Here is a 26060-nt window from a genome sequence, read left to right as displayed (position 1 = left end):
CTCAAATTTTAGTGATGCGTTAATTTTGATGCGAAGTTTATTTTGCTTTCGTCGATTTGTGAAAACTTAATCAACAATGCGGATATCCATTACAAATTTATCTGAAGGGCCGGGTTTTCGTTTCGCTCCTAAAGTATCCCCGTTAACGTACTCGAGGACTGTCGCGTCATTGTGCGGGTCTGGTATCGCGGAAACGGCCGCACTATTATCCGAATTGCAACAAACTCCACTTGAAGTTTTTGCAAATGACAACCCCAGGCTTAATTAACAAATCCAGTCACGAACACCGACAACACTTTTCCAGTTTTCGTTTGTTTCCGCCCGCGCGGAGTACATCCATTACTATTCCGTTTCCGCGGTTCCGTTTCGTTGTATTTTCGTCCCGTTTTTATTCGTGTGTTAACAAGAATGTGCGCGGAGATAAGAGGACGTCTTCGTTTGCGGTCGCGACTACAGATGGCATTATTTATCCACAACGGTCGCGTTGTACCGCACTTTGGTGTTTCGGTTCGGGAAAAAGAAACGAATCGCTCGTTTGCCGTAAATTCAAAATATATTGAACAAACGTCGAACATTTCGCGCATTGGATAAATTAAATTAAACCATGTGTGGTCGTGTCCATTGGAGGGATTGATTAAGGTTATTCTCTGTGTGCAAGTGTGGCTTTGTTTTGTTTTCCTGAAGATATGAATCGCTAAGTGATTTATACTGTTCTTCTTCTTATAGGGCGGCGGCCGTTTAACGATCGTTATTGACCATCATTGTTTTATTAACAGCTGCACGAGTACTTTCCATACCATTATCTTAGATTTTTTAACCATGACATTCTCCTCCTTCCTCGGTCTCTCTTGCAGTTTATTTTTTCCTCCATTATGAGGTGTAGTGTGGCACATTTCTCAGGGTGACATATGATATAACTGAAGAAATCTAGCTTACGGTGTCTGATAGTTTCCCAGGATGTTTGTTCATTCGCTATAGCACTCTATCCACCCGGCTGATTTTCAGTAGTCCAAGTTACATCCACATTTCGAATGCTTCTAGACATTTGATCAGAGTGGCAGTTAGTGTCTATGTTTCCATGCCATTAAGAACAGGGAAGATCAAACAATTTTTATTTACAGTTTCCGCAGAGATTTTTTTTTTATTTTTACGAATGCTGATATTCTTTTTTGTATTCTAATTTTATTTTCCTTAGATGGGCCTAATCAAGAATATACTATTAAAACTATCGGAAGTCCACTCAATAATATAAGATAAGCGGATTATATGTTGTTGATAAAAACACTACAAGACCTACAATGCGGTCGTTGAAGTTAGTGAGGAGTATGGATTATCATCAAAACCGACAAGAACATCGTATATACTATATACATGGCGAACCTATTCAAACAGTTAGAAACTACAATTACTTAGATACTCGTTTTAATGAAAATGCCGACAGCTCTCAGAAATCTTAGACACTAAAGAAAAACTATGTAAAAGAAAATGGAAGCTTTGGAGCTGTGAGTGTATCGCAGAATATTATGAATTGAGTGCAGAGAATGCTGAGGTGCTAAGACGAATGAAAAAAAAAAGGAAAGTTGAACCGACTATTAAAAAGAGGAAACTGTTATACATGGGAGACATTATCAGAGGAAACAAATATCAAATACCTCCACTCATAATGCAAGGAGAAAGAATGTTCCCGGTTAAGAATTCTAGGCGCCTGGTTCTACACCACCTGTACCAATCTGTTCAGAACAGCAGTCTCGAAAGTATGCTGTAAGTAACTGTTAGTAATAATAAAAATTCAGTTACAAAAATAATAAAAATAAAAAAACTATTAGAAAATTAAAAGGTTTGTCACATTTATAAAAATTGTATATTATGAAAAAGCACTCCTCTAATTAGCTAAATTAATGCTTTTGACAAAATACCGCAATTTCAACGTAATTTTGTAATTTGGATTTTCAAACAAAATATATATTTCTTGTTTGTCAAATGTTTTTTTCCATTTAAATTTAATCCGATTGTTGAAAAAATATGCGCAACTTGTGCAAAAAGTATATTTGCTGCACTCAGGGCAATTGAAGCACACTTTGGGCTTGAGCAACAAATATACACTTTTTTCTAGACAAATAGCATTTTTTTATATTCAAATTTAAAAAGTGCACGAATTTCACATATAACAAAAATGTTTTAGAATGCCGAAAATTTTTAATTTTAAAAAATTGTAAGGCAAAACCTATAAAATGTAACTTAGTTTGTAATAATAAATGTATAGAGCACAGACATATAAATAATTTTCCAATAATTTCAAACGAATTTTTGCATTAAATTTTTCGAACAAATTCGTGACTAAAATGACATTTATCAAACTGGAAAACCAATATTTCTTAATGAAACACCCTGTATATTATAATTTTTACACTCAATCACCCAATGTAGGATTGCAATAATATGTACTGAGTGTTTTCAGATTTATGGCTATTTTTTTGTCAAAAATGCCCTGTGTTTAATATTCTATATTTTTGACACCGTTGCCGACAGCTGTAGTTTGTCATGCCAACAATTTTATAAATCGTTTATAAAGGGGTAGTCAAATCAAAAATGATTAATTTTCTTGAAAAAATCAAATAGAACACCCTGTACTTCCATTAACTGTTTTTATTAATGCTCCTTCAAGTTTATTCAGCATTCTTTATACCTAAACTTAGTATTTTTTAAGTGTATATTTGAAAATAATTTTAAATTGTTTGTTTTTGTCTTATCTATAATTTTTGTATTTAACAGTTTTTGGGCCCCCTAAATATCAAAGGTACCGAAAAGTTCCGTCGCTTCTCTGTGAATTCGTTTTTCTGTGGTAAAATCATACAGCTATTAGATAACATTGTGTCCCTATTTCGGAAGAAATTGATGATTGAAGGCATTGATATTTTTGTAAAGAAGGGAATGATTTTCCACGCATGTCTCTACATTTCATCTACTAATGATAATAATAATAATTGTTTTCCCAAAGATAATGACAAAGTTGTATAGGAATAGTCAAAATACATGACAAGTACAACGGACATATAAAAGTAAAACATTTACTCAAAAAAATTCGTCTAGGCAAAAATATTTTTAATCGTTTTTTTAAACAAAGTTAACGTTTGTCTCTTAACTTCAAGAGCAGATTGTTAACAATGCGAACACCCAAATAATCAACTGACCTCGAAGTCGTCAACAGCCTACAGTAGACAACATGCAGCTTACCGTTCTGTTCTGTATGCTTAGAATGTACGTCACTGTTAAAAACATCTAATAACATACACTATGTAAACTTGGAATGTGTGCAATGTTCCTTAATATACGGTTTTGAGCCAAAAATACTTTATTACACAAATTGATTCCATAACGTAATCGGGACTCCACCTTCGCATAGAATAAATTGAGCAACTGTCTACTTAAAAGCTGATGATTTATAAAAAGATAGTTTACACAATTTAGAGAGAAATGATAGTATCACAATGAGACTTCCAGTTTAAAAAATCATCCGAAATCAATCCGCGAAACCTCTCAGTATCCGTACTTGAGATACTTTCATTGCCTAAGCAGATATTAAAATTATGACATTGTTTCTAATAGTTATGAAACCTTATAATTTAGGTTTTGCTTACGTTATGTAGATTAATTTTTCCAAGCCATGCCATCAATCTATCAAGTACTCTTCAGCACTTCTTTGAGAGGTCATAGTCATTTCCACACAACAACACCAAGGAAAGATCACAGTATCCTTATTTGAGAAAATGTTTTGGGTTTTGCGTATGTTGAAATGTAGATTAATTTTTCCAAACCCTTCCATTCATCTATCGAGTACCTTACACCACTTCTCTGAGAGATTATAGTTATTTTCACATAACAATACCAAGGAAAGATCGTCCGCATACACCACAAAACACGTATCAGGTAAGATTTCATTATCCTGCGCTTTGTTACATTTTCTTCTTAAGCAGCGATTGTAACTCGCTTAAGCCGTTTTCTAGGAACATTTAAAGACATTTAGGCATATCTTCAGAAAATATTATATCAGAAAACTTTTTGACTATCTATCGCACGGTCATGCGCGTGTCAAAGTTTCTAGTAGGCATATGAGTAATACCATCAAAAATGAGACACAAATATTCTATCGAGACACCTTTGGCGCACGATTTTGTGTTTCTCAATGGATAACGATGGAAAAAAACTCTAATGCTGGTGGTACTATCTGAACTGCGAAAAAAGAAACAATTGAATGAAGTCAATGACAAACAATGAAAGTGGCGTTCTTTGGTCATTCTTAATGAGGTTCTGTTACTCTGCACCTTTCTTAAATAGACTTTAGGCATTTTATCAATCGGCGTTTACGGTTTCCGCGATCACGAACTTGAGACATGAAAGATCCTTGACATTTCATCAGAGCACTCTATGAAGTCTCCAAGTGATACGATTAAGCCGTGTTAGCGGCAAAATGGTACAAAGTGCGCGATGTAGCAGGAACATTATCCTTTATCCAGGCACTGCGAGCAACTTCAAAATACGCAATAATGACTTTATTTGTCGGTCGCGGTAATGAAATCTGACAAAACCCAGTCTCTGCGGGGACCCGGGCTGCGGTGTAATCAACTATTGTCTTTTCCGAATGGATTTTATGCAAATATCTCCGGGATAATAGAAATTTATTTTCGCCGAGAACTTTAACAAAATTAATCTCACATAAACGTTGCTAAACTTAAGCGATATATCTTGGGTCTTTAACGTTAGGGAAAATCAAGGAAATCTCATGTTCTCCCGCGGAAGTTTTAATTATTAATAAAGGGTGGAGAAATTTACTTGCTTTGCCTGTGTAAGGTGACCGAATATAAGAATGGTTCAATTCAGCTATTTTGGTACGGAATGGACTTCAAATTTGAAGTCAAATTTTACACAATTACATTAGGGTTTGAAGTAATTTATCTTTTAGAACTTGTATTAACTTGGACTATGCGGAATTTGAAGTGTAAAGTTCACTAATCAGGATTGAACCTTTTTCGTTTCTTGTGATATGATTTGGTTCATAAATTCATAGTTGAATGGATTGATAAATTTGTTGCTAATTAATGGATCAGACTGTTTTCTCCGGTTGCAATTTATGAAAATTAGCAATGTTTGTGCTAAAGAATGATTAATTTCTTACGTATATATGAAATATTAAGAACGCCCGCCGAGTCAGTCTATTTCTTATTTGTATTTATTAAGCAAATGGTGGCAATATTTGGAGCTTTCTGGAATACTAGGATGCGTCTGTTATAACGAGTTTCTCCCAATAAATACGATTTTATTTTAATAGAACGGTGTACATAAAAGAAAAAAATTCGACGTAATATTTATGTCCAAGTATGTCGTAATAATTAAGGGTATTTTTTTATCTCTATCTATTCAGCCTCTTCGGTGCAATATTAAACATAGACGTCTTCTAATTGTCTCCATTCCTCTGGATCCCTTCTACCCACCGTATTGGCAGTTTTCGTTTTTCTCTTTTATTTTGCCGTCCCCTCTATTGTATGATCACTTTGTTTCACCTTTTACCACTCTACCTAATTCCATCGCTCTTTGTGTTTTCTTTATTTCGCTTACATTATCTTTTGTAAATGTCCATACTTAGGCCTCATACGTGGGTATTGGGATTACACATTGGGTAAAAACGCTGGTATTGTGGAAATTTTTTGTTCTTTAGGATAATACTCAGCTTTCCAAATGCTATCCAGGCAAGTATGCATTAACTGTTTGATTCTTTTTATCCATTTTGATTTGTTGACCAAGATATATGTAATCTTTGACCTGTGTATTTGACATTGCAATTTATTTTAAGTCCTATACTCTGGACTTAATTATCTAGTTCTTCGATCATTTCAATCACTCATTGTTGTGGTTTGCTATCCATTTTTCCATTGATTCCTCCTGGGTCGGTTTTTGCTGAGTCGAAATTGCTGACGTTTCGCTTGGTATTTTTTTCTCTTGTAATATTTGGTTCAATAGTGTATGGCGGCTATTGATTACTAACTTTCCTCCATTTTTCAAGATTTGCCACTCTTTATTAATTAAATGTTGGAAAATTTTAAGACATGAACAAGTAGTATGCTTCAGCAATTCTTTACAACATTATATTATCACTGGGTTGTAAATATGAGCAATGTTACATTACAATAAATTTAATATTTCCCAAATAATAAAATAACATGAAGGATAATAATTTAGAAAACTTTACTGCTTATAATTGATTCCATTTAAAGAATTGAAATGTTTAATATAGTAATTAATACAGTGTATGTCAATAATTAAGGGAACGTCTTTACTTTGAAGATACAGGGTGCAAATTTAGCAAACAAAAATACACCAGTGGTGGGCCGGCGGAATTTTATATGTCTGTTTTGGCAGACATTGATGATACGCTATTGATATCTCTTAAAATGAAAATTATTCTTACAACGTCCTTACAATCATTTCTAATAAAATTTAATTTCTTGATTTTTTACAATTCGATGAACGGTTTTCACTTAAAAAAAATTAAAACCCTCTTGTCTGCATCGTCGTTAATATGACAGCATACAGAGAATTATTATCATTATTATTTCTTGCTTATGTAATTATCTATTTGTTTTATTAAATTATTTCAAAAAATCGAAATACAAGTAGGTAAACTTAAATAAATAAAATAAATTTAAATAACAATCGTTTATTATTTATATTGTTGTTGGGATGTTAAGTTATTTCATTAAAAATGTAAAAAAATAAAAATTTCCTATTTGGTTTTCATTTAAAAATAAAAACTGATTTATCTGTATGCTGTCACATTAACGAAATTGTTATGACAATCCAGAGAAGATAATTTTATTTCTTTAAGCGAAAACTTTACACGAAAAAAATCAAGAAATTAAATGATTGGAGATTGTATGCCAAAATAAATATGTGAAACGCCCGTCACTGGTGTATTTAAAAAAAATTGTGGTACGCGAAATAATGCCTCTTGATCCATAGTGAAATGTATGACAAATTTCATTAAAATATCTAAAATGGTATATCAGATATGGGTGTCAAAAGTTGAGATGTTTAGGACATATGTTCATAAGAAGTTTTCTATTTAAAATGGAACCAAAAATCGCCCACTTAATTATTGGCATTCAATTAGAAAACACCCTCTATAAGAATGAAAAGTATCATTTTTTCTTAAATTAATCCTAACCTCGAATGTAAGCGTATGTATTGTTTATTTCACCCTGATTAAATTAGTTGTGGTCAATTGCCCATCGGTTTGTTCCATAAGTCAATTGTCCTTCACTTATAGTACGTCGTAAATCAATCGAAATTGAAATGTATTAAACCTCCTCTTATAGGCGTCTTCGTACCCAACAAATTAGATGCAACAAAATATGTTCGAGTTGCGGATCCAGCAAGTTTCGAGGGAATTTCAATATTTCCACGTTCCACAAAATATGTTTCATACAAGTTCGTTTTCTCGTGTATTTGAACATCGGGCCGACTACCTACTTGTAACGTCTGAAAAAGACTTATTTTTCAAAATGATTTGTGGAGTGGATCGGGGAAGTTCAAGGATATATCGACAGGGGAAAAGTTTCACGTCGGATCGGGATTTTATTTGTTGGCCAACAGGCGGCAATGAATATATATTCCGATAGGGCGTACGGGCCCCTTTAAAAAGTTTTCGTATGTTTCGCTGAGTGTGTTAAAAAAAAACTGTCTTTAGGATGCGACATGAACATCACTTTGTGCAAAGTTCGGATATGGAAATCGATGAACTTATTCTTCCCCCTTTAAGTCACTATCTCCAACTTTTTTACATTTACAAAAGTACACCAACAAGTTTTCATGGTTCTTCATGGATACCATTTTCCATTACGCATTCAGCATACTGCACAATATGGTTAATTATGTTGCGTACGTGGCCCTGCTTCCATTGCATGCGATCCTCCCGTTGCCCTTGCCTTAGGTCTTTATGTCTCTATTGCCCACTGCCGTTCTGACACCTTCTGCCCAGGTCTTCTTGAGTCTTCCTCTTTTTCGTTTGTATAGTGGCGCGTACATACCAAACCAGTTGTTTGATTTCAATTTTATCTGTCAAAGGTTCGTGTATCACCATGCTTCCTCTAACTTCTTCGTTTGCTTTTCTTTCTAATCGAGATATTCTTAACGACCTACTAAACACGCCCATCTTCATTTGCTCATTTATTTATTTATAAGAGGCCGCTGTTCACCAGCGCGTTGTAGATATTGTATTTTCTTCTTTATCCAATCTCTTTCTTTGTTTTCAGTTCCATTTTGACCAAATAATTATACTGTTGATAATAGCTTGTGACACTGTTATCTTCTGGTTTTACATCAGATGGTTCTGCGCCTATCGTTAGGTGTTTCGTTTTATCTGAATGTAGAACTAGTCCCCATTTTTGCAGTTTTCTAGTCATATTTGACATACCTTCCTTACCTTTGGATATTAACACCTAATCATCTGCGAACTGAAGTGTGTATAAAGTGGTGTTGGTTACGCTACCATTTTCCCGATTTTAATCCTTGCTGTCTATTAGTGGTACAGATTTTTTACTGCTTAAATAAGGGTGTGATTTATATTTGTATGCGGTAAGCCTGCACAGCCTGTTAATTGATACGTTATCATATGAGTTTTGAAGATCAATGAACATTAGGTGAACTTATCTTTTGGTGTTGAGATATTTTTCGATTACTTGCTTTAGACTTAACACACATACATGATCATCCTGTGCGAAACCCAGATTTTTGTTTCTCATGGCTTGGTGTATCTGGTCTCTATTGACTCTTTGCACACAGTTTGCACAGTCCTGTTTCTTATTTTTTTGTGGATAGAAATTATATAGGCGGTCTTCTATACGTAGGAAACGTGGTGCCCGTTAATACACATGTTAAAAAGTTTCGCTAATATTGAGAATAGTTTCGTAGAGCTATATTTTATGAGTTCTGCAGGTATATCATCTGGACCTAACGCTTTTCTGCTCTTCAGCACTTTAATTGATTTCTCTATTGGGGTAATAGTATTTCTCCTCCCCCCCCCCCCCTTTATTTTGCTATATCCGGATATTGGTCCATATATTCTTGCCTGACCTCTATTAAAAGCTTTTTATAATGGTCTATCCAGTCTTGAATTGGTATAAATTCGAGTAGAGGACTTCTTTCTCGGATCTAAGTGTGCTGATAAATTTCCATACCTCAGTTTTCGACCTCTTAGATAGTCATCAATTTCTTTGCATTTCTTGTCGTTTTTTTCGGCGATATAACCCTCCTGGCTTCTCTTTTTTTCTAAATCCCTCTCTTCTTCTGTTTAATACCCTGCTCTGCCGCTTTGTGGATTCACTTTTTTATGTGACTGTATATTTCAAACGTAGTTCCTTCTTTTGTGTTCTCTAATTTGTCATCCAATCTTGCCTGACTGTGGTCTGGTGTATTAAACTTTCGAAATTGTATTTTCGATATTGTGTCTGAAAAAATCAGTTATATGTGTGGTGTTATGATAATGGTCACAAAGCACGAAATTGCCCTGCCAGATAGGACGGCTGGCCAGCATGGACAATACTATTTACAAAACAAAGCATGTGATATTTTCCACGATACTTCATATTTAATAATTTATCAAAATTTAGATAGGATGTTATGTAAAGCAGTGGTCGCCAACCTCTTCAATGTGTTGAGCTAATTTGTTAATTTTAGAATATACAGTGGAATTGTTTATGTTTATTATTATGAAAATTAGATTAGACCGCTGGTCTAAAGGGTATATTGCAACCAAACCGCATGCATAAACTTTGCAACTCCAACAAAGAGCCCCCATAGATCACGTCACCGTAATCAATCAGATAGCAAAAGTTGTTTAAAAAAAATTTTTTTTAAACGTATACAGGCAATTTGAAGTTTATTTCCGACGAGCGTTTCAAACGATAATCCGGTGTCAAAGATTACGCCCAAACTTGTTGCTTCATTAACCAGTGGAACAGGCGTATTTTGAATTTTAATGTTTAAATCGGTCTTGATGAAATCATCATTATTTTTGTGGCCAGCAAAAACTGACTAAAACTTGTGATTTTGCAGCATTGAGTTTTTAATTTTGATTGAAGGCATAACGTGTATTTTATTTAACTCTGAATTAAAATTATTTTGCGACAATTCATTCATTAATTCTTGCACCAATATTGAATTCAATTTTTTGGACATCAAATCAAACATTAATAACAGATTTCGTTGTGGAAATTAAAATAAAATATAGGTCTTAGTTTTAAAGAATGTTGGTGTGACGAAAATTAAATCCTATAGAATCATCTTTGTAACTTTTGGGTTTCGTGAAAAGGATGAAATAAAGTGCACCATTAAATCCAGTAAATTTATTGAACTGAGGTGGCTTTTATTTGATGAAAATCCATTTATCAAAATAAATAAGAACTAAAAGTTCAGATTTTCACGAAATTATATATTTTGACATGACAATTGTTTCGACAACACACGTGTTTATCAAATGATAAAGACACGGTGTTGTCGAAACAATTGTCATGTTAAAATATATAATTTCTTGAAAATCTGAACTTTTAGTTCTTATTTATTTCCAGTAAATTCGTTAAAAAGGTAATATTTTCAATTTCGTTCACAAAACAATTGAAACGATAGAAAGAAAATAATCACCTGGGAGTTTCACGGTCCAAAGCGATGCCAAAAAATAAACAGGTTGTCCAAATTAAATCAAATTTTTCGTTAAACATTTCGTTTCCAGCATAATACGAGCGCAACACAATCTAAACAAAACAATGGGTTATTTCTGTTTCATTACAAACCACAACATAAAATGTTGCAGTTGATATAGTACCAAACACACATCTAGCAATCGGATTTTTTCATTTTTATCAGAACGTATATATATTACAAGCAATACGTAGGGATCTATTTTGAATTACATACTGCCTATGAAGTTTTATCGTGAAATATTACTCGCTGCAAAAAAATGTGCATCTGCATCAACAAGTTCCTAAGAAGAAATTGGACAAGCAAAGTAACGTTACAGCTGCCTTAACCTTGTGTGAAGATCCTTAAAATTTAACGTTTTAAAAACTTAATAACAAAATAACCGAAGCAGAATTATCGTCACTTTTACAGAGCCAAGAGGTCTTATTTTTTGAATGCATGGTAGAAGAATTATGTACTTGGCAATTACTCATTAAATAACATCAACTGTATAAGAAACTTCTACGTATTTGCATGACAAGCCAACTATACAGCGGGCCAGGACCATGATGACTAACCAGCTATATGAAGTAGCAACAAGTTGTTAGCTTAGTCAGGTGAGAGGTACCTGCCAAAAGAGGTTGTTAACCAATAGAAGTTCTGAAATGGTGACTCGTGGTCGTTTAAGCGTGGCATCTCTGTATAGGCGAAATGATGCATGTTTTGTAGAATATCGCCTAGCTTATTACTTACGTTTCGCTTGAATTCAATGCTATTATAAATCCGATTTGAATACTGTAAAACTGATGCAGTTTATTACTCGTCTCATTTGGAAATGGTGAAGCTGATATTTTAATTTCTACTTAGGAACCGGAGCGAGGTTACAGCTTCTCTTCAAGACAGCTTTATAGCGAGCGAACTCTCTATTCTATGAAAGCCAAGCGCCCCTTGCTGGCGAGTTAAAATGGTGCAGCGCGTAAATATAACGTTAACATAACGGATATAGAGATGCTATAAAAATTATTAGTAGATAGGAGCATAATCGATTGAACTCGATGTAAAGTACAAATGGTTCGGTGTGATAGAAATATGACGCAAATTTTACAATAGAAACAGATAGCAAGAATTCGGATCCTTGTCATTTTTACTTCGTCTGCCAATATAATTAAGAGACGCCACTGATATACTTTTTAATACGTTTAACAAATGTAAACCACTCAAACTCTTGACTGGAACCTTCGGCACTGCACTAACACAATAACGCGTTTTACCACAAACCGAAACTCAATTTTACGTATTCGACGCGCGTTTCGCCAACCAAGTTGGCATCTGCAGGAGAAGATTAAAACTCAGCTTTTTTAAAATTGAGTTTCGGTTTGTGGTAAAACGCGTTATTGTGTGTTAATGTAAACAACTGTTTGTTATGTTTTGTGCGATATGGGATTTTTTGTCGGAAATAAGTATACAAAATTTTTATAATTTGTGTTCTAAATTATTCAATCTTAATTCTACAGTGCAAATAGCCCGTAAAAATATTTATTTATAATGCCCAGTCGCCATTACTCCTTATTTGATTTCAGATAAAAAATTGCAAAGTATTTAAATATTTCTGAAAACTGCTGCAACGAAAATATTACAAAAATATTAAGTCGTGCGTGCGTTCAAGTCAGCGAGACTTCATAAAATTATTTCTAGGATTGATAAAACTGTTTTAAAAATATCGAAACTGTACATCCGAAAGTTAAGGAGTGCAAAGGGGTACTGAGGAGGGTGGCTGAGGAGAGAAAGGTCACGTTGGTCTGGGTCCCGGGTCACACCGGTGTCCGGGGCAATGAGGCAGCGGACGCCTTAGCCAGGGAGGGCTCCTCGCATAGGCATATAGGGCCAGAGCCCCGCTTGGGGATCGCCCCGTGTGTGAGGCGGGGAGCTCTCGAAGCCTGGGCGAGAGACCGGGCCGCGGGGGGCTGGAGAGTTGCTCCGGGAATGAGGCAGGCGAGGCTTATGATGGATGGGCCCGCCCTTCCTCGGACCAGGGAGCTGCTTAGACTGACCAGAAGGGAGTGTAGAGCACTAACAGGGGCCTACACAGGACATTGCAGGCTTAGGAGGCATCTCTGCTTGCTAGGCATTGGAGACGACCCGGAGTGTAGGTGGTGCATGGAAGGGGAGGAGACCCCGTATCATCTGCTCACCGAGTGCCCTGCCTTGACATGGGCAAGATTGGGAGTCTTCGGAACGGCCCTGATCGATCCGGACTCAGTGCACGGTATTGGGCTGAAGGAGTTGCTGACCTTCTACAGGAGGGGCGGCATTCTGGACGCCCTCTAGAGCGGCCTGGGGGCACAACGGGCCCATCTGGTGGCCTAAGTGCTTGGACGCCCGCGAGGGCGCCCCCCTTTAATACCAATACCAATACCAATACCAATACCAATACATCCGAAAGTTATCTAGGGAAATTAAGAACGAAATCTTGGAGGACTTTGACACTGGAGAATGATAGGAAGCGTTTAATCGACAGAGGTCTACACGGAACATTTGCAGAAAGGTCCGAATGGAGTTTGATAGAGCTGATCTTTCTCGATCAAGACCAAAATGGAATGCGGTTCTTTTGAGTGATAAAAACAAATTTTTGCTGTTTACTGTTATTTTTTCCTACAGAAAATATCGGACCATAATGAGTTATCAAAAAATACCGGAACGACTAAATATATCCAAAACTGCCAAAGCTGGAAGGATACAATCGTTACCTGGGGGTTTTTGAATATGCAGAATCCAATGATGCTAACAGCAGTGTTGTGAGATTTACCCCTGTTTTGGAGATATTTAAGCGTTCCACTAGTTTTTACTAACTCGGTATAATATTCGTCATATCAGTGTGATTCATTCTGGAAGACAAATGTAATGTGGTTTTGAGTGAGGTGAACTTTTGGTTTAATGATAATAACTTTTAACTTAATTCATAGTCGAAAGTCATGTGGACACCTTTTGCTTCACATAAAGAATGAAGAATGAATTGCATGAAGAATGTAATATAAAGTTTCTTGGAATATTCATAGATAAAAACATGAATTTTAAAACTTACTCATTGCTCTTCTTTGGTATCGGGGTTGAGAGTCAACATCTATTTACTACATAACCTGAAGGATATTTTTACAGAATCACAAATATTAAGTGTTTATTGCGCTCAGGTTGAGAGTAGAATTAGGTATGGTATAATTTTGTGGGGATAGTCGACTAATGTGTTCGTGGTTCAGAAAAGGCCCATAAAATGTTTAAATTAATATTTTAACATTTTATAGTCTATATGTATTTGAAATGTGTGTTTAAATGTTTCAAAATAAATCAGGTTTCGTGTTGAACAGTAATTTTCACTCAGTGAATATAAGATCTAAAGACGACTTCTCCTCATGCAAAATATAATAGTGTAAGTGGTGTGCGATTTTTTAACCTCTTACCGAAAGAAATAAAAATGTATGATAATTTATGTGCATTCAAAAAAATGTTAAAGGAATATGCTGTGATTAAATGCCTGTACTCAATAGAAGAGTACTTTAGTTAGTCTTTTTCCTTCCATGTCTTGAATTATGCGTCTTTTTTTTTGACAAACAGTGAATTTGTCTATTTGGAAAATAAAGATTATTATTATTACTATCAAAAGTTTTTAAGAATTATAGCGTTAAAACCAAATTTACCACTTATCCAAAAATCTCTTAATATCTTAACCGTTTAAAATTTCGTTCCAGGAGATTAGAATGCAATGTTAATGGAGACTTTACCTTTCGCCAATATGCGAATCAGTCTTCAGATGTTCATGCCTCTTTTTAATCTCCGTCGCCCTTAAACAATATATAAGCAGGTACCGAGTAGAATAGGAGCCAGCTTCAGTTAAGCTCTGAGGAAGGCAACAGGATCATTGGCGCAAATTTGATTTACAAATAACGGAGAAGGAATCCAGAAGTTACATAAATAGTAATATGCAAATTTGACTCAAAAAATAAACTTTCTTTGTTAGTACTGGCATGAAATTATTAGTAAATATTCTACATACATTAAAAATAGTCAAAACATATCACAAGCGCTAAGTTCATAGAAAGATAAACGATTGAAACGAGTTCACAAACCCAAACAGGTAGAAATTTGAGAAGTAATATAAAGCAATATCATATTACACATATCTACTATTATTGTTAAAACGTATGATAAAGACAAGAACACCCATTACTCTTTCTTTATAAGTAAAATTTGTTTCACAAAGTCCATTCCAGTTTAGTGAGTTCACTGCCTAGAGTGATTATTCTTCTCCTACTCATTACGGTGTTTGAGCTGAACAAAAATTATGCGTGGGCTATAAAGGTCACAAAGTAAACGTTCCTCTAAATTTTATTACAGTGCAACTAGGGAGTGTTCGTTTCGTGCACGCCCGTGTAAACCAACTGGCCAAACTGTTTCCAGCCGAACAAAACCGAGGGAAGGCGGTGACCGCAAACATCCAATTTAACAATGTTCCAAGGTTCATTTTGTCGAATGCAACGCCTGGAGTCGAGCAGAGTTTCGGACGGGTTGTTTGCGACCGCGGAACAATGGACTTGCGGGATCTTCGACGGCTGTAAATGCACCGTACATTGCAGCCTGGTCGGACCCCCGGATAATACCCGAAAGGAGCCATAAATCATAAACTATTCATGTCCGGGGTGTCTGCCCGTCTGGACTAATTAACCTGAGCAGCGTAGTGATATGCATGCATTTGCTAAACAATAACTAAAGCGCTGGTATTGATAGTGCCAATGGGCTCTAATGGATCAAACCACTTTTAAACATTTGCACCCTTTTCATTTTTTTTTTTTTTGGAAATCAACCATTATATCTAATGATGTAACTATAATTTGATTTTTAATTTTTAATTAGGAATGGTTAATCGCGAAATAATATTTTATGCAGACATTGTGGGTCAAATCTTGTAACAGATTTGAATATACCTTTTCATAGTGTCAGCAACAAGAAACAAATTAAATCGTTCTAAACGAATTACAGGGTTACAGGGTTTTTCACACAACCAGTTCATTAAAAATTTAATCAGATATAATTTAGAAATGCCTTTCCAGATATAATTTAGAAATGCCTTTCAACATTTGGAGTTAACGTAGGTTTCAAGTATGCTTTCTTTTTAAAATATTTTCAAAGTCCCGTCACTTCGGGTTCAACCGAAAGTTGCAGTCAACTTGCTTATTTCAAATCGAACACCTCGTATTCCAAAGATTTTGTGTATTATGTGCCAAGCATTTTTGAAATAATTGACCTTGTACAAAAATTGTGAGCTAAATTCACGTTATTGTTGGGAACTAATTTTATATAGGGTGTCCAAAATTAGGTCGTAATCATTCACATTTTGTTCAACTGTTGTCAAATATAATAAGTAGAAATTAGTATGCATTGTAAGTCGACAGCTGGCACTAACAAAATAAAAGTTTATAATTAATATGGCGGAATACTCACATGCTGATATTCTCAATTTGTTTTATATTCACGGTGAATATTACTTTTTGCGCTTGAATATTCTGCCATATTAAATTTAAACTTTTACTTTCTTAGCGGCACCTGTCGACATAAAATGCATATTAATAATTAGTTGTCATGTTTGCCAAAAGAACGCAATAATTGTTTTTCCATAGCCAAGTACGTGAAGGTAAAATGCTCAGCCTGTCGATACGATACCAACAGAAAATCTAATTATTTTGAATATAGTTCGGAATTGGTATCGGTAACTTTAGTACAGTTTGATGGAGAAATAAGTTCTGGACTTACTTAAAGTGTATCCCATTTGAAAAAACTGAGTTTAGTGACTTTCGGCCTAATTTTGGAGAAAAAACCATAACAAAAACGGAAACTTAAGCCCCTTTTATTTACATTTTACCAAATATGAGGATCAAATGTGCATTCCACAAATATTTCAAAAACTGTTAGATATAGGTGTAGGACACACAGAAAAAGTAATAATTTATGGGGTGTTGAAATAAGCAAGTTAACAGCAACTTCCGGTTCAACCTGAAAAACTCTGTATAGAGTGTACATTCTAAACTCTAAACAAAAGAAATGAAAAGAAAGAAAAAGCAAATCACTTAGAAATATCTGCCTTATTTTCTGAGATAGAAAAAGAAAATATAATTTCCATATGCATTTTGGTCTACTGAGATAATGATAATAATACGAGTGAGTTGGCTGAGCTTAGCCTGGTCTTGACTCCCTGCATTTCAAAACCTTGGGCGAATGCAGAGAGCTAGCGCACAGACATCGCTTCTCCATAAAAGCGGAGCGCCGCCCTCTATAGCTACCTAGTAGAAAAGAGAGGTACTTTCAAATATAAATAATCAACGGATATAAACAGACACGCTATCTAACTGATTAATAGTGTGTATAGTGAATAGCTGTGTTAGAGGCTTTGTTATCGTGGACGAAATAAAGTTTATGTTGCCTTAAAATTTACCCAAGAAAAGTGACAAGTAACTGTTTCCTGAAGTATAGTTTATTTTGTTTTAATTTATAACAATATATTAAATATCATTTAAATCAATTTTCAGATATTTTCATTTAGAAAGAACTGCGCAAACAGGAGAACTGGTGCTTAACTTATTAAAGTTAACTTATTAAAGTTATTAAATAAATAATTATAGTAAAAGGTAACCTAATACAGGCAAAGTCTGTCTAGAAAAATTGTATGAAATCAAAGGTGGTCAGTAAAATTTGGTTTTTAACAACCTAAAAACGTATTATACTTATGTAAAATAAAAATAAAAAAGCTTTCTGTTTTAAACAATTTAGTTATAACAAACATTATTACTCTCGAACCTGCTTAACAACACGTTTCAAAACAAATGCAAATAATTTAAGGGGGCAATTCTTTGTTTAAAATAAAAGGCAGTTTAAATAAAGTAATAAGGTTTTTAATTTTTATCTTTTAAACAAAAATAGATAGAACAATAAAATACTACATTACACTCTGGATATATTTGTTTAATAAGTGGAGGAATTGAATTAAACTACCCCAATCGTTTCTTCCTGACTAAATTTAAATTCAATGACATAATAAATTAATTATTTTATGTTTCATTTAGACTCTCCTACATTTCTTTCATAATGCTTAAAGTTGCCATGAAAGCAATAAAATCTGAAGCAATGCATAACGAGATAAAGAAATTTACTTGATAAAAAAATCTCGTTGGCCTTACATTTCATATTCTGTCTGAAAAAATTGCAGGAAACAAAGAAGTTTCTAAAATCGAAATATGTTTTTACCATGTTATTTTACATAAATAGAAAAATATGCCAAACTGCAGACGAAGCCCAAAGCTAAGCGAAGATAACGCATCGCTGACACCGCACCAAAAGCCATATTTATTCGATTGTCATAGTTTGTGTTGCTTTTTCTCTTGTTGATTTTATCTTTGGTTCGTTATTATCCTAAAGTAAATTAGGTGTAATTTCTGATGGAAATGGTAATTTAGTGTCCACAGCACTACTGAAATCCCCAACTCTAAATACTCTACCTTGGTCAAACAAAAAAACGATCTACCGATGCGAGCTTTCATGCTGAAGAAACATCGTATTGAAAATGAAAATGATCAATTTCCCTGAAACGCTTTTCAAAATTCGACGGACACGGTTTATATCTATCAACAGGGATAGTCAAATGAGGAATCCAAAAGATACACTGAGTGCTGAAACAAAGACGTATGGTTCTCTTGCAACATTAACGTTTCGCTGGATAGTAATTGGCTCTGGCATTTTCCCCAAAAACTACGACCAAAATAATCGTCGAGTCGATGGCGTGTATTTTTTTTTCTTGCAATTTTGTTTGTCAGCGCTCCTTTAAAAGCGAGTTTTTTGAATATATCTGTCCCGTCATGTACTGTCAAAACCAATTAAATCGGTTTTGTGTAGAGGATTTGGGGAGAACAGCTTTTCGATATATTCTCCGCCGCAATTATGCTCTGAGCTAGAATTTAACTATTAATTACTTAAATTATTAAATCTCTCAATTCGATTGTCTGGAGTTTGAAAGCGAATTTCATCAGTGATATATTTTCGGGCCCCTTTTAACAATTTGGCAAGGATGAATATGTCAGGATAAATAACATACAAACATGGAGATGTCTTATTTTACATACATACAAACATAGTTTGCTAGAACTATTCTAGTCCCAACAACATAGTGATAACACATGAAACGGATATAATGTAGTTGTGAGACACAATAATCCCTAAAATAATCTTCTGTTATATCTCTTGTTATACGAACTGTGGTTGATTTTCCATTTGTTAGCAAAAAATGTACATTCACGATTCATACGTAACACGTTACAGATATTTTTGTGTATATTTCTTTATATATATATTTTCTTATTTTCATTATATATTATGAAAATTAAATCGCAGACACCGACATCCTTTAGGAAGGGAGTTTACGGTGACCATTTTAATGTTCACGATAAAATCTAATTTATTTAATTATACTTAAAGAAAATTGTGAACCATATACGGGGTGTTTCAAAGTTGTAACGTTTAAACGTTTACGGCAAAAGGTTCATTAAATTGTTCTGAAAATTTGGTGAGTTGCCTAGCAGTGATTCTCCATCTAGCTAAAATATTTTTAACGTTACAACGATGATGTTGCTGCAAAATACATTCAAATATTAAGAACAGTGGAAAATTATTTTCTCGAGAATCTTAGCTTTCAGGAACTTCGGAGGTCTTGGTACCAACTAGATGAGGCACCTGCTCACTGCACAGAAGAGGTGTCACAAGAATTTTACGAATTACTTAATGACAGTTAGTTTAGACATTTGGGTCAGTGGGATTAGCCAGCGATATATCCAGTTTTCAGAGAAACTTGCTTTTATTTCAGAAACCAAACGATTTAGGAACGGGGGCATAATACATCATTCGAAAGGGAATTTAATTTGCTCTTATAATCTATGACGATATACAGGGTGCCCTATTTTTAAAAATGCCCTATTCACCATTTTTGTATCTCGTAGGCAAATCATTAGTTTTCACCAACCCCGTATGATATAGAACTAATTTAGATATTAAGAAATAATGGGCAGTACCTCCCTAAGCTACCCCCAAAATTTTACTTTCTACTGGCTCCAGTGTGGTAGTAATAGAAATTTGATTGAAGCAATATTTTGGTCGAAAAATAAAGAAAACAATTAATTACTCGAAAACCATTAAAGGTGTACAGGAACGTATTATTCAAAAACAATCATAAAGTATTAGCGGATAGGAAAATGTGTTGATACTACGTTTTCCAGGAAACGACAACGTCGCAGCGTTAGATTTTTTTTTCTAATAAAAACTGAAATAAACATTGTACTGGCCTTTTTTTGCAACAAGGTATGGCAGTAATTATAATAATTGGCATCGCTATGGCACAAGACGGCACTTACCTTCGAACACCACTAGTGTTGCCTCGGCGCTGACGGCGTCGCCCACCCCATTTTCGGCTACGCACTCATAGTTCGCGTCGTCTCTTCCAGCTTTCACCGGCTCTATTCTCAACAAGGCGCCACCGTCGGGAAATTCTTTCACTTGATACCTCGTCTGCGAACCTGCGGGGGAAACAAATATTTGCCTTTCTAATGTATTGTTTGAGGATTCTAAAAGCGTAGCCAAGTGCGGACCATATTTACCCGAACGCTGTGTACATTTTTCACGTTTCTACTGTTTGTTATGATTCGGATATTCGATTTCGATCGTATGATGCAAATATGCGGAAGGAGCTCTCAATTAATTGAACCATTAAGTCTATTTTATTTTTTCGATTCCCTACTCTTAAAAACCAATTATGCACTTATCAAGCGTGCGCAAAGTGCGACTTTAACGTCAGCTTCCTTCGTTTGGTTTGTCTGAAAATGACGCTTAAACATTTTTTTTTAATTATAAACACATTATTAAAGTAGATATGATAATATTTACAATTTCTTACTGACGCACATGAAAGCTTACACAAATAAAACATAACAAATACAAAAGGAAAACAAAAATACCGTGATGGGCTAAACCATGGAATAAATTCAGTATTGAAAGTATTGAGTTTCAAGAAAGCTGCTTGTACAATTTTTTCTCTCGCATTTTTTGCAGCAAACATAAAATATACAGGGTGGGCCGAAATGAGATGTCCATATCAAGTTCCTTTTTTTAATGGAAGACCATTTTTTTTAAATCCATTTTTGAATTCTGTGTCATATTTCAAGCACAATTCATGTAACATACCCCACACATATCTCTTACTTTTTGTGAACAAAAGAATAAAAAACATAAACTTAATTTTGAAATGAACAGGTAAGTTGCTAGTACCAGGGATGTTGTTAAATTGTTACAATTATATTTCTGCCAGTAAAGAAAGTGAATATAAATGAAACCCAGAGAATTAAACTGTTAATTTTTGTTGCATATGGAGACGAAATGAGAACTCAAGAGGAAGTTTGGAATTTGTTTAACAAAAAAATATCTAGAAAGACTCATTATAAAAAAAGGACAGCAGACCACAGTTTCGTGAAATTATGAAGAAAATGTGCATCCATTACTATTATCCATACTCGTTAGGATTTGTTTAAATGGAACGAAACGAATAATTCCCGACGGACAAGAGAAAGTCATACACAACATCCACAAAAAATAAATGTGTGAGCAGGAATTTTGAATAACAAAATGGAGCCCAATATTTACAATTTCTTGACTTAATTCCTACTCCTTCGGTTCCTTTCCAAAACCCACATCAGCCTGATATGCCAGATAGAGAAATTCGATTAAGCAGAATGGTGCTCCGCCCCATGGTAGATTGGTAGAAGGGGATCGATAGGATGGGCTGCAAGATCTCCAGATATTACTCCACTAGATTTTTTCCTCTGTTCGCAATTTAAAATGAAAAGGAAAATCCACAAAATTTAGATAATTGAAAATTTGAGTTAGATACGATATAAGACAAATTAATGTAAATATCCTGATCTATTAGCATATTTTCAAGTTAATGGTGGACATTTCCAAAGGCCTAATAAAATAATTTCATTGACATGTTTTTTATTGTTTTGCTCATAAAAAGTAAGAGTATCCTATATCTAGGGTGGGCATGAATTATGAGTGCTGTATATATAACAACATAATATTTAAAAGTATAAGTGAATCCAAACAACTTTTGTCTTTAATTTTAATATTTTTTGGATGTTCTGAAATAATTAGCTGGATACCCCGCACAATTTTAACACGTCGAGCGGCGGTTAAGCGATTCATTGTATAAATAAGTAAATAAAAATAAATAAATAAGATGGAACCTCTCATTAACAATTTGAAAACAAATGCGACACCCTGTTTGGAGTGAAAATCATTTTTACAACTAGGCATTTCCTAACCCTAAAAATTAAAATGGTTACTGAGTCTCTTGTTCTATTATTATTCAGTTAGCGAAATTTCACGTATTTCCACTGTCTCGCAGATGCATAAAAATATGCCACAGGTTATGCAGAACGATTGTGCTCGCTTGATTTTTAATTTAAAAAGCGTACTCACATTTCTCACAAGGTCCAAGAATTAAAATGGCTTAAGATGGAAAAATGTTTGAACGTAAATTTAATTCAATTTAAAACAATGCTATTTACAAATAATGTTCTGGATTCTGGAGTTTTTAGGGCCGGTGGTAGATCTCGTTTTGAGGTTATATTTCTTTGTTATGTGGTCAGTGATATTTTGAATGTATGGAAGGACCACAGTGGCAGGTGGTGAGTTGCTTTCGGACTCATTTTTTTTCAAGGTTGTGCGAAAGTGTATTTTGTGATGGAACCTATGATTTTTCGGCCTGATGGTGATGTGACAATGCATTAAAGTATCGGTCTGCGTGCGTACGTTTTTTGTAAATAGACTGCCCAATGTAAGGTCTGATTTTCTATTAAACGTCTTTCTTCTGGTGCCGTTTTCTATTGAAGGTGGGGGATCATTTTGGCTATCTGTATTTTGGAGACCGCTGCGCGAAATAAAGATCAGGTATTTTTTCCATACCATTCACTCAAGTTCCTTAACTATGATGTTCGTCTTCGCTCGTCGGCCTTCAATTGTACCTTGTATTATTAGTTAATGCAAGTGGTACTTCTCGCCTTTATATTTATATTTAGACGTAAGAAAACAGCAGCATTTCGAATCCTATCAGTTCAGGAAGTCCTAAGTAAACGACAGTAAGCCCACAAAGGCAATGCCAAGCTAACAATGTCTATCCAAATATGTAGCATTTGGCCAGGTGTAATCTTAAACTTAGATTCAATTGTCTACATATAAGAAGCTGTTAAATTTGGATAAATGAACTGGCTCTTTCAATGTGAATCCGCAATTCCTGTCCAATGTCCCATTCACTGCTCAGGCAACATCCGAGGTATTCATACTTATCAATTCTTTCTATGATTTCTTGATAACTGAACATTTCCAATATTTTTCTTGCTGACAATCATCATTTTCATCTTCTTTAAATTTAGTAATAGACCATTGGCATTACTAGCCTGGTTAATTTTTGTTAACTACCAGTGCAGATCTTCAGAGTAACTGTCTGCTCTATCTGCTCCCATATATGTGCTCCACCTGAACCGAAGCTCGTTGATTTCAGTATAAATTAGCTATAATTCTTATGTCACCCTCATCCAACCCGATGTTTTGAAGGTTTTGTGTCATTTTAGGATGTTATACCTTATCCAAAGATTCATAGTCTATAAAAAAACATTTATAACGGTCTATTCATATCTAAGCATCATGCTAAAGAGAGCACTCTAGTTCCAACACCATTTCTAAAGCTCAGCTGTGTGTCACAGACAGCTTCTTTACACTTTTTGTATATCCTGTGGTGAATAACCTTGAGGAAAAGGTTTAGCATATGGCACATAAAGCTTATACTCTGATACTCTGAGCTGCGTTTGGCATTAGCTTTTTGAAAAATTGTTGCTAGCTATGGCGACCCCGGCGACCTTATCCTTGTTGATAGATGTAGTCAGGGCCTGGAGTTTTACCGTTTTTTAACTGACGTATGACTCTTTTAATATATTTATTTGGACCAGTACTCGCCTCTTTAAAACCATGTTGTTCCAGTCTCTCATGTTTGTAGTTTTTCTTTTACATCTGTTATGTAAGAATTAAGAATTAAGAATACCTAAGAATGGCAGATAATTATTATTTTCTAGTTCAATATCAAAACGTATCTTACGGTGTATGACCAACCAAATCTCGGAGAGATTCTTGACCATGAGGTAAAATAAAATATCAACTCGACCAAAAGAACATGAAAAAGTCTTACGACAAATAAACTCATCAGCAACACAATCAAAAAACTGGACATCAGAAATCTTAACGCGACTCAGGTCTTTAACTTCCACAAAAATGAGAATCCGAGACAATGTTCATGTCTCCCTTTTAGCTCCGCCCTCCTCAAACAGTAGAAGGTATGGTCTGTTCATAGATATAAGAAAGTGACCAATTGCTTTTGAATGGGATTATCCAAGGGTGGTCATTAATATACAATGCAACAAGATTATTACCTAAAGTTTCGGAATTTAAATTGAGGTAAAATTGTGGTCCGTAAAAGAAAATATTTTTATACCTACCTGTGTTTGATATTCTTTGGTTTGGTATACTACTTAGTTTAAGTTTATTAGTAATCATTCTTATTTAGTGTGTAATACAACGTGTGTTGAATCGTGTGTGAATTATACAAAATATGTACGAGTCTAGTGTATCTCAGGAGATGCTCCCGACCAAATGTAGAAAACACTAAGAGACTAAGGACTTTATAAGACTAAGACTAAGGACGTTATAAACAATCTTTATTTGACTCTCATTGAACATGGTGCCAGCAAGCAAGCACCTTTTGAAAAAACGGCCATATGGACGAAAATTCTAACATCAACTGTATGGAAAATTGTGTATAATCCCATTTCAGCGAGGAAAAAAAGAAGCGATGCTGACATTTTCTCGAATGTAGATGAAAGTGATCAAGATATAATACGGCGTAAAATTTACCAGTTATACGAGGAACAAAGCGTGCATACATTAGATATCTTAATTAGGGGGCTTGAAAAAGATGAAATCGGTGTTAAATGTGGCAGAATTACTTTATGGAAGTGTATTCAATACTTGGATATTAGATTTTAAAAAAATGTCAAAAGGCAAATTTTAATGGAATATTTTAGAATTCGGAAATGGCGACTGGAATATCTATAAAAAATTAGGATTTACAGAGAACAACAAAGGCCAATTATTTACTTGGATGAAACCTGGTTGGACACTTATGATGGCCCGGAAAAGAGTTGGGTTGACTCAACTGATAAGTGTAAAACAAACGCGCCATCAAAAAGAGGTAAAAAAATAACTATTTTGCATCCTGGCTCTAAAGATGGTTAGATTCCAAATGAACTTTCTCTGTCTGCAAAAAATATTAAAGATTCTTCTCTGGATTTTTTTGAAAGTTCCTCCTAATAGCGTAATTGAATGGACAATGCAAGTTATCACAGTAGACAGTTGACTAAAACCCTTTCCTCATGTCACAACAAAAGCAACAATCCAAACCTACATGTATAATAAATAACGACATTTATTTTCACGAAGATTATACCAAAAAGCAATTAATTGAGATTCTACAAAGCTCGAACCTACAAAAGGAATACGTCTGTGATAATTATGCAAAAAATCTAGGGCATACAGTTTTAAGGCTTCCACCATACCACTGTATATTTAATCCCATTGAACATGTTTGGCACCAACTGAAATCTGCCATTCGTCGTAACAATGTTTTTACCCGTATTAACTCCAATGTCCTCAAACTTACAGAAACCGAAGTTTTTAACATCCCTCCACAAAATTGGGCCAATTCTGTTAAACATATAGAAAAATCAGAACATTCGTATATCCATATTGCAAATAATATAGAACAAATAATAATTAGAACAGACGGTGATAGCGATAGTGATACTGATATATTATGTGAATAATTTTAAGTAATTTAAGTAGGTAATAAAAACAATTTGTAATTTTATTTTAGATTTATACATAAATAAATAAATATTGTTTAGTATCTTTCCTAACAAAACCCCAAATATTTCAATTCTAAGCAAAGTACGGACCTATTCGGCCATGTTTCATTCTTACAGCTTGCCCGGGTCTTTCCTTAATTCGTATCAGTTAGTCACTTTCTTATATCTACCAACTGACTTTACAGAGTAGAATGAGAGCCAGTTTCATTTAAGTTTTTAAGAAACCAACGTCCGCCAAATTCGATTTATCAGAACCAACACAAGTAGAATCCGGAA

General features: G+C 34.6%; 1 protein-coding gene across 10 annotated transcripts in view; it reads right to left on the bottom strand.

The window, feature by feature from the left end:
* LOC132698809 (tyrosine-protein phosphatase Lar) overlaps nucleotides 1–26060 on the bottom strand; it is a 1212853-nt gene that overhangs the window by 146315 nt on the left and 1040478 nt on the right. For all 10 annotated transcript variants that reach the window (XM_060665109.1, XM_060665108.1, XM_060665111.1 and 7 more), the window contains one exon: nucleotides 20172–20333. In XM_060665109.1, the coding sequence (XP_060521092.1) occupies nucleotides 20172–20333 (162 nt within the window). The remainder of the gene's footprint in view (nucleotides 1–20171; nucleotides 20334–26060) is intronic.

This window comes from Cylas formicarius, unplaced genomic scaffold (assembly GCF_029955315.1).
Source record: "Cylas formicarius isolate icCylForm1 unplaced genomic scaffold, icCylForm1.1 PGA_scaffold_2__14_contigs__length_35257938, whole genome shotgun sequence".
NCBI classification, from domain to species: Eukaryota; Metazoa; Arthropoda; class Insecta; order Coleoptera; family Brentidae; genus Cylas; species Cylas formicarius.
This window is presented reverse-complemented; position numbering and strand designations above follow the sequence as displayed.